Source organism: Pagrus major, chromosome 21 (genome assembly GCF_040436345.1).
Source record: "Pagrus major chromosome 21, Pma_NU_1.0".
Classification (NCBI taxonomy): domain Eukaryota; kingdom Metazoa; phylum Chordata; class Actinopteri; order Spariformes; family Sparidae; genus Pagrus; species Pagrus major.
In genome coordinates, this window is record NC_133235.1 from 14,714,251 (window position 1) to 14,724,295 (window position 10,045).

The 10,045-nt window shown below is 36.6% G+C and overlaps 1 protein-coding gene across 1 annotated transcript in view; it reads left to right on the forward strand.

The window, feature by feature from the left end:
- Positions 1 to 8,779, forward strand: part of tep1 (telomerase-associated protein 1) — a 30,462-nt gene extending 21,683 nt beyond the window's left edge. The window contains exons 42-57 of the mRNA XM_073491146.1: positions 247 to 306; positions 1,195 to 1,446; positions 1,617 to 1,768; positions 1,982 to 2,089; positions 2,194 to 2,298; positions 2,531 to 2,660; positions 2,808 to 2,893; positions 3,037 to 3,163; positions 3,597 to 3,727; positions 3,829 to 3,950; positions 5,336 to 5,482; positions 5,624 to 5,723; positions 6,051 to 6,162; positions 6,287 to 6,369; positions 6,544 to 6,648; positions 7,876 to 8,779. Of these exons, the coding sequence (XP_073347247.1) occupies positions 247 to 306; positions 1,195 to 1,446; positions 1,617 to 1,768; positions 1,982 to 2,089; positions 2,194 to 2,298; positions 2,531 to 2,660; positions 2,808 to 2,893; positions 3,037 to 3,163; positions 3,597 to 3,727; positions 3,829 to 3,950; positions 5,336 to 5,482; positions 5,624 to 5,723; positions 6,051 to 6,162; positions 6,287 to 6,369; positions 6,544 to 6,648; positions 7,876 to 7,995 (1,940 nt within the window). The 3' untranslated portion in view covers positions 7,996 to 8,779. The remainder of the gene's footprint in view (positions 1 to 246; positions 307 to 1,194; positions 1,447 to 1,616; positions 1,769 to 1,981; positions 2,090 to 2,193; positions 2,299 to 2,530; positions 2,661 to 2,807; positions 2,894 to 3,036; positions 3,164 to 3,596; positions 3,728 to 3,828; positions 3,951 to 5,335; positions 5,483 to 5,623; positions 5,724 to 6,050; positions 6,163 to 6,286; positions 6,370 to 6,543; positions 6,649 to 7,875) is intronic.
- Positions 8,780 to 10,045: the final 1,266 nt, after the last annotated feature.

The following is a 10,045-nucleotide window of genomic DNA, read 5'->3' on the forward strand; positions in this document are numbered from 1 at the left end:
ATTTGCATATAGAGCAGGGAAGTGAGAGCCGATCACAAGAGGTCACTCAAGCAAGACACATTTAATGCCAGATGTGAATTGACTGGCTTGAAGCTGTCCACTTGTGATCGGGTCACTCGGGACAGATGGTGAAACCAAACGTGAAAAGCCTCTCTGTTCGTTCCCCAAGTACACAGGGCCGCATCTTTGTGGAGTTTTCTGTCCTGATATAATTGAATAACTGAATAATTTTCTCTTTTACCGCAGGGGAGCAAACAAGGGAAGAAGTGACGTGGATTGAATGTCTTTCACAGGGGGTCAAAAAAGGTACATCTTCTTCTGATAAATAATCATCAGTAATGTGGATATAATGACTAAGTGGGTAAAAAAGTATTAAAAGAAGTAGAGCAGTCTGGTAAGATCAGAAAATTACATCACTTTACAGTAATGCAGCCTTTGAAACTAGGAAGAGACAACTTATGTTATATCCCAAATCTAAGACGATATATAGTCTCATATCTTGATAACTAAATAATATCTTTATATTGCCCAGCCCTACAAGGGTTTTACCAAAGATGTACCAGGATGTAAAAGAGATAATATAGATATAGACTTTGGTTGCCCATGCAGAGTAACAAAACATACTCAAGTCAAAAAGCTCACAGCAGACAACATAAACATACTGCAACAACAATAGAAAAAACAAAACACAAACTAACACATCTTCCAAGAGGACATTGATGGAGCTCTGGTCCCACCTAGCCACTAAATTAAAAGATAATATATTCATAACATCAATCAACAAATACAAAGCAAAGAGATGCACCTTAACGTGTTGGATATGCAACTGATACAATTGTAACAAAGCCCTGAAATGTTAATGAAGATTATATTGAATAACAAAGACACCAAACATGAACGTACATAGATAACCTGACTGAAGCAAGAGCGTATACTTCTTTCCTAACCCTCCTCCACCCTGTATGAGTATTTCACAAAATGAATACAATGTGCTTTTAAAAAAATCACAAAGTAAACAAGCTATGCAGACACATTATAGTGGAGTACGAGCAGCACAATAATGTATAGTATCCGAATAAATGGGGAAAAAAACGCTTCACATATGTACTGTGTATATATGGATAAAACTAAAGCAGACAAATTGAACTGACAAAAGACCTCAAAAATATTTGAATATATCTTTTTTAATTGTAGCTGAGAAGATTTGGGCCCCCAAATATCTTGACGTGTCCATTCTGTGCATGCTGTGGGTCGTTCTGGATGCGGAGAAGAACGAACCTGAGCTGTTGCTGACTGCAGGAAGTGACAAGCGTGTGAGGGTGTGGAAGAGAAAAGAAGGAGAGGAGGGGATGCTGGGAGGCCTGGAGGAGTGGGGATTATTTGGTTCCCAATCAGGCGTCGTCCTGGCATTAGCACAAAACTCCACATACCTGGCCTCAGCTTCAGGTGAGTGTTATTGAGTGTGTTATAGAAATGTCCTTCAACATCAGAGAAATACATGCTATAATGTTTTTTAAAGCAACATGATATATTTCTCAGGTAGAAGGTGCTTTTAAAGAAAAGACATTTTTTGCTGATTACTGTATTTTCATTCTCTGTATTTCCCATTGAATTAGATGACTGCTCCATTTTTCTGTGGCTGCTGAGCGATCTGGCCGAAGACCCCTGTATAGAAGGTCATGCAGTTCTGAGGGCCCACACTGGAGGAGTCACCTGTCTGGCTTTCAGCCCCGACGGTGGACAGCTGCTGTCTGGTGGGAAAGATCAGGTACAATGTGTTTGAGCTGCAGTGTAGTGACAATATCAGGATTTTGTTTTTGATGCAAACACTGAATGTATTAATACAAAACAATTGCTGTAAGGACGTTTAGAAAAGGCCTCAACATGGGCATGACTGGCAGGGGGTACACTAATCGATACTGTATATATGAGTCTATGATTGTTCAGTGTAGCACAGTACTGACAGGTGTCTTTGTTTCAGGCCCTGATGGTGTGGGATGTTACTGCGTCTCCTCCTGCTCTTTCCAAGTCACTCCCTCACTCTCACAGAGACTGGATCACCGGCTGTGTTTGGACACCAGACTGTGTGGTAAATCTTCATTACTGTCTGTGTTGTAAAGAAATGTAACCTGAGAAAGTCATATAACTATACTCTGTTAAGGGATCATTATCAGCCTCCCTTTTCTCTTCCAGATTAGCTCTTCAAACGATGGGAGGCTCTGTTTATGGGATCTGCAGGCAGGCGAATGTCTTAAAGAAATCTCCTGGAGGAGTCCTCTTACATCTGTCTGCTGTGTGGTGAGCAAATAACACATCTGTCTGTCAGAGAAAATACAGGATGTGATGTTTCTTTCTCTCCAGAAAGACCTTTATGCATTTAACTGATGTATTGGTGGATTAAATGAGCTCCATATTTTGTGAATATTGAGATTTAACTGCAGGTCTGAGCTGTCTTTGTATTCTGTCTTCATAAAGTAAACCCTCAGCCTCATTGGGGGGTTTTGTGTTGACTCGGTGTTTCTGTGTACAGGGTCAGTATGTGATCGCTGGCTGTTCAGAGGGAGAGCTCCATGTTTGGACCTGGGAATCAGGTGTAGAAATCTCCCACATTGCTGCACACAAGCAGCGTATCCATCACTGCTCTCTTCTGCCAAATACAGGTAAGCTTCCTGGAAAATGAGTACAAGCATTCTGTCAGTATTTGAAGCTGCTTTCACTCTTAAATTCACACTCTACAATATAATAAGAGTCCAAGGCTCAGTTGTTTTTTTTTGTTGTTTTTTTTAAATCCTGCTTTGTGTATGAAGACAAGACCAAAGAAGTCAACCCAGAAGAGATGACTGTTTTCACTGCATCTGAGGATGGCATAGTGCAGCTCTGGAAACCACTACAGGTCTGTCAGTGAGGATCAAAGTTTTTGTCTTTAGTTGTTGTTTAGTCTAGATACAGAGCAACAATAACTTCCTTGTGCTTTGTGAAATAATACCAGAGTGGACACTGTCTTATTTCTCTGTTTCTCTGTGTCTTGATGTTCAGGTGAAGCACAGCATGACCTTCCAGGGTCACAGCGGTGCAGTATCTGCAGTTTCTTGCCTTGGAAGCTTCCCAGATTTCTACACTATTTCTGAAGACTGCTCGTTGCGATCCTGGTGTTGGACAGAACGTAATACTGGATACTCTGCCTTTATATAATACCATAAAGATATATTTTATGCTTTACACTTTATGGATATACAAATATGCAACTGATCATGCTGCATATGCATCTTTCCAATGAAGAAATCTGTGCTTTACTGTCTTGTTTTTGACTTATGTTAAATTCCAGCGTCTTTTATGAGATGAAGGAACAAATTAACCAAATGTTTAATTTTTTACATCCAAACCAACCTGTCAGAGTTTGCTCATGTCTTCAAAATAATCTTGTCAATCTTCCATTAATCAAGTCACAATGTTCCAGGTCATCCTTATAATTTGAAAACACTCTTTTCTGTGTATATTACTCTTCACAGTCGTCACATGATGCTGCTTAGTGAAGAAGACACTACCTGGTTAATTAACGGTGTACACCTGTTCACATGTGTGTTCTGTTTTTCCAGAGGGATCTCCCACACAGAGAGGCTCAGTCGCAGCTCTCTGCTTCTCTCCTAGAGATGATCTGCTTCTCGCCGGTTATGAATCCGGTTTGCTCAAATTATGGCAGCGCAACACCATGGTTGGACAAAAGCAGGTGAAGACATACAGCAGTACACAAGAAAAAAACAGATGTATACTGGACACATGTATGTTTTGGTTATGTTCTCACATGGTGTGTCTATGGGTGTGTGTCAGACTTCAAACGGGGCCATCACAGCAATCTGCTCCATGCCTGACAACCAGTTTGCTGTCGCCTACATGAAACCTGTTGTTGATGTGTGGAAGTTGGTGTGGAATAAACAACACGGCACCGCCAGGTAAACAACAGCAAAACAGTCACATTACTAAGCTACAAGCTGCACCAACCTCCTTTTTTGTTATTTCATTTCTTGAAATGAGACATAGTATGCTCATTTTCAGGTTCATAATTTTATTTTGGGTTATTACTAGAATAGGTTTACATGCTTTAATGCTCAAAAAACACATCAGTTTTCCAATACTGTCCAGTGCTGCAGCTCTGTATTCCCCCTCTGTCTGAAATGTCTGTTTTAGTTCCTGTCTCTTTAAGGGCCCCCTGCTGAATACCCAGTCTCCTCTGATTCGTCAGCTCACACATGCCTGACCCCAACAACAACAGAGCAGCTGTGTTAAATTGATTCCTACATGCCAAACTAGCTGCTAGGCAGAAATTATGCAAAAACTAAACTGAAAGTTTGCAGTCTTTTTCTTTGTTCTAAATGTGAAGAAATAGTAAAGAAATATGTAGATGACAAAATGTTTTTTTTGTTTTCCTACCTTAAGTTTGCAGGTAATTGAAAGCAGCAATAAGCTGTGCAGACACAATTTAAAGTTAAAATACCTAGGTTCTTTCTCATTTTATTATTTGTTATTATTATTCTTTGCCCAGTTTTCCTCATGACTTCCACCTTCCCAGGACTCAGGAAGTAAACAAATAATAATCAGTGTTTATGTGCACCAGGTAGGGCAATAATGTTGTGTTGCAACTTGCTTCAACATTTTCCAAACTAAGAATTTAAAAGAAATTGCAACTTTAAGATAACAGAATCTGGCGTTGAAGGTTTAGTTTTAGACATGAAGGTTTTTTGTTTTATAGAATGCTTAACAGTGGACCACAGTTGATTGCATTAAACATTTTGATTATGTTTTGATAGTTTTAATGTGTGATTTTGCATAGCTTTGCTATAAGGAGAAAAATTTCAACACTAGAAAAATAACTATATTAATATTGTGATTGATTTAAAAAAAATTCACCCAGCCTGAATCTGCGTTTGTTCTGCTGTGGAAAGGATATTACATTTTCTCTGTTAAGGTCTTATAAACAACTTACAAAGCATTAAATGTGATGTGAAAAATGTGCATATTCCCTTTAATAATTGCCCAGGCCTATTTGACCAAAACATATACCTCTTTTAAACATTGCTTACAGTAATTAACCCACACACTTAAACAAAGATCAGAAATGAAACCCAAAGCAATGCCAAAGTTTAAGGAACCCTCCCAGATATTGTAACATCTCAATGTTGATATTTGGAAACTGTGATGTATGTCTGTTGACTTTAAGAACACGTGCGATAAGAATTGAGGAATTGAAAGTGCTGTTTCTGTGGAGACGGCAGATACATTTTGATGAGTTTGATTGTCAACACTAACCCGTCCTGCTCTGTCCTCCTGTTGCTTGCAGCCTAGTGAAGGTCAACACGTACAAAGTGACAAAACCAGTGATCCGCCTCAACTACTGTTCAGTCCTACTTGGTGTGTTATGCATTGGACGAATAATCAAAGTCACATCTCAGGATGACGACAACGCGTGGCGCGACAGAGTCTCACAGTAACTACATACATGATCAGTTGATGATTATTAGGTTTTTTGACTGTAGAGAAAACTAATTTATTAGATAGATATGATAAGGTGCTGTTGGGTTTCATTTCCTTTTACATTAAGGGTATTTCTTTTTCGCCTGTGTTGCAGTTGGGAGCATGATGTCCGAATTTTGGCTATGATCCATAACGACGAAAAAAGCATGTGGCTGGTGGGCGAATCAGATGGTGGAGTTCACATTGGCTTCATTGTGAGTTTCTAAATTATAATAATCTAATAAAACAACATATATGAAAAGTCTAAAAATATTTGCTGTAGCTCTTGGAAGTATTTAATGAAAAGCAAACTGTATCATTGACAATTAAATAATACTACTTGGCTCATCTTTTTATAGAAAAACAATATCATCAATGTTCCAGTTTGGATAATATGACATCAGGTTGTTAAATGAACATTTCCTTTTTGTCTCAGCTGTCCAAATCTTTCAGTTAAAACTGAAGTCAAACCTCAAGTGAAGTGCACCACATACTTTGTTTTCAGTAAATGTGATTGTTGCCTGTGTCCTCTCCTCCCTCAGTTTGCCATGGGCTCCAAAAGCCAGATTGATTCAGCTTTCGGTAGGATAAAGCTGGAGACCAATGATGAGGAGAAGAATGGGAGCGTGATATCAGCTGTAACGATGAAAGAAGGTACTAAACAAAACTAAAACTGTTAGTTACTACTCTGTCTTCAAGCATATCCATAACTACTTGAACTACTGCTACTGTTTTTATTTGTATTGTTTATTATCCAATGTCTTCTATGTTCTTTGAGATTTTGTCGTGTGTGGAGACATGAAGGGCAACATGTGGTTCATTCAGCCTCCTGAGCCTTCAACATGGAGCAACAGAAAATCTGTAAGCGCTCAGACACTCTGACACAGAACAAAAGAGAAAGAATGTATATTTTTGTATTGTAAAATTTAAAGGTCCAAGTAAAAATCTGGCAGACTCTTACATAAAGGTCCAGTGTGTAGGGTTGAGTGACATCTATGTGGCTATGTTTTTTTAATGGTGATGTTTTATCCCCAGGCCCACAGTGACAGGATCAGTGTGCTGAGACTCACTGACAGCATCATCATCTCCGCCTCCTACGACAGGACAGTGAAGCTGTGGGACAGAAAGACAAAGAAGCAGGTACATCACAGTCTTCACAGAACAGTCTGACATTTTGGGAGACATACGTACTCGCTCCATGGTGAATAGTTAGATGAGAAGATATTTGTACGTTGAATATGAAGCCAGCAGACAATTATCTTAGCAATGACTTAAAACGCCTCTATCCAAAGTTAACAAAGGTAAAAGTCAAATGAGATATATGGTGTTAATTATTGAGCTTTAGAGGTGCTGGTAGATGGATTTAATTAACTTCGGACAGAGGGAGGGTAACGGTTTCCCCCGTTGCCAGTATTTATGCTAAGCTAAGCTAACTTGCTGCTGCCTTTAGCCTCATATTTAACAAATGGATAAGAAAGTGGATCAATCTTCTCATCTAACTCACATCAAGAAAGCAAAATATATTTCTTTGCAATTGAAATATATTTTCCTTATATGTAGAATTATATATAGAATTTATTTATTTATTTATTTATTTATTTATTATTTTGCAAAATGCAAAGGGAAAAGAAAAGAAAAATAAATATGTTAAAAAAGTGAATTTAGAAATGAATAAATGAAATGTAAAATTAAATGGAAACGTGAATAAATAGGGGGATTATTACAAAGATAAGTAAATACAGAAGCAAATTAAAACAGAAATGTCAATTTATGTCATATTTTGAACATTAATTATTTGCCTACGTTTATTTTTAATATAATGTTTGGTGCATTTAATGGTTTCTTTATTTATCTATTTATTTAGTTTGTTTGTACACAGGCTGAGGTTTGAACTTAGTGTCATCTTCATATGTATTGAAATACTGTATATATTTAATAATTTGTTTGCAATGCATTATTAAAAATATCAGATTATATATTCTCTATATATTGACAAAATATATCGGTTATTGACATTTTTCATATATTGTAAAAAAGATTTAACGCATACTTTGCAAAAAATATATTATATCTAGTAATATATGCAAAATATATGTTAGTTAATATATTTTTTAAATGCATATCAGTATATAGTACCATTGTTCTATCGAAACGTACATTAATAATATTTTGTAATATATTCTTAAAGCAAAATTAAACTTTACATGTCACTATATGCTTGTTTCATAGCGTATTCTAAAGGTTCTGTTCTCTTCTTCTGCAGCAAACTTACTGATTCATTCCTTCACCCTAATTTTTTAATTATTTGAATTATTTTAAACTGACTTTCAATGACTGTCACCTTCTGCTCTCTATCTCCTCCTCCAGGTGGGAATGTTTGTGTGTGAAGGACCTGTCGTGAATTTGGAGGTGAACCCTAAAACACCCACCGAGCTGGTCTGTGGTGACGGGCAGGGAAAGCTCTACTTCCTGTCCTGGAAAGAATGATTCCTCAAGATACTAAACACTTAATTCAGCATTTAAGAAAATGTAGCTACACAAACCAAATATTGTTGGCTGTGTTTAGCTTCCTCTTTGCTTCCATGATAGTGAATGTGCACTAAATGTATTTACAAAAAACAGAAGGTAAATTATTTACTCCACATAAAAGGAGACAGATCTATGTTTACATGTGCCTTTAATTTAGATAGTAAGTGAAACTTGCAAATGTAACAAGCAAGTATAAAAAATATGTTTGCGCTTTGAAAATATCAGTTTTGTGTGAGCTGAATTTTTTCTTTTAGTTGAAAATTGTTTGTGGAAACAGAAATGTGGGATATGAAACACTTGAAGTGGAAAAAAATAGGTAAAATAAATAATCTTTTCTTTGACACTAAAATTATGTTCAAATCTGCACTTTGTTGTTGTTTTCAAAGGGCAAAATGAGACGACCTCCTAGAAATGTGTATATATATTTCTTTCCTGTTAACACATCTGTCAGCATTAGAGTTCTGATTTCTTTTATGTTCCTGGGACAAGAGCAGAGGTGGTGACAGCCTTGTTTTACTAGATTTGAGTGAATGATAGGATTTAAAGGTGGAAGACCAAAGTGGTGCTTGCTGTTTGACACATGTTGTGGAGACTCTGCGAGACATCAGTGGCAGATATGTAAACACAGCTTATCAGCTAATGCTTTTACAACTCTGTTATCTGCACCGAAGTGCTTCTGTTATATTGACAATGAGCCTCCCCTAAGAGGAAAGACAAATATAATGTCCTTGCTTAAAAATCAGGCTGTTCAATTATTTTGGTGCATTTCTTTTAACTGAATGGATCACTTTATGTTTATTTTGAGTTATATTTTAAAACAAGTCCTCAGCTACTTTAATTGTTAAGGAGAATCCTGCAGTGCTGTTTTGCTGTGAAGCTCCAGAAATGTTCTGTGGATTACTCAACTCCACCACAGGGGTCAGTACATAATGACTGAATTTTCCTTTTTGGGTGAAATTAAACTTTAAAGAAGACTTGACCAATCTGAACTAAACATTTACAGTTCAGTTGTATGAAAATATTGTTACATCCACCATTATATCAATTTTATATGATTAACAGTTAAACAACATCCTGTTTGAAATTAATTCAATTTAACACATTTTCACACGGGGGCAGTGATGATTGTACTGTGCTTAGGTACAATTTTGAGGGATTTGTCCTTTACTTGAGTATTTCCATTTTATGCAACTTTATTGAAAGTAAATATTGTATTATTGTAAAATATTGTAATATTACAAATATAATGTACTTTTTACTTAACTATTTTTTAAATAATTTAAGTTACAATTTACTTTGCAGACTGTGTGATGCATCAGAGCCAAAGTACCAGATTTTATTGAATTTATTTTATTAGCATAAAAAGAACACTGATTCAGATAATCCCAAAAATGCTGAATATCAGATCTGAGTTGATAATTGAGTGACCAAATGTTGAATATTGGATCCAATAATCGACCAGGCCTACAATTATTCAACATATACTGTACATCATACAGCTTATACGTACATGTAATTTTTGTATAGTTTGCTTTTAATTGTAATTTTGATATTTCAGTAAATTTGTTGCCAGAAAATTACTTTTGATACTTAAGCACATTTAAAATCAGATACAGTCATTGTCAAAGAAATTGTATATCAGAACAGTCTTCAGTTCCAATGATTTCTACAGCTCTCATTGTTCTGTGATGGAGTGAGAGGAACACATACCACTTTGTCACAAAAAGCATTCAAGAAGTTTGCTTCATATCTGAATTTATTGTGGGTCCTCTGAAAATGTGACCAAATCTGTTTGCTCAAAAATATACATTCAGCAAATTGAACAATCTGGGCCCATTTCAATAGGGCTTGTTTGATACACCCACTAGACTCAGCTACAAACACTACAATGGGAAGGTCTAAAGAGCTCAGCATTCAAATAAAAGAGCACATTATTGATTTTGAAGTCAGAGAAGTCACTTGGAGCCATTTCAAAGCAGTTACAGGTCCCAAGATCGACTGTGCAAAC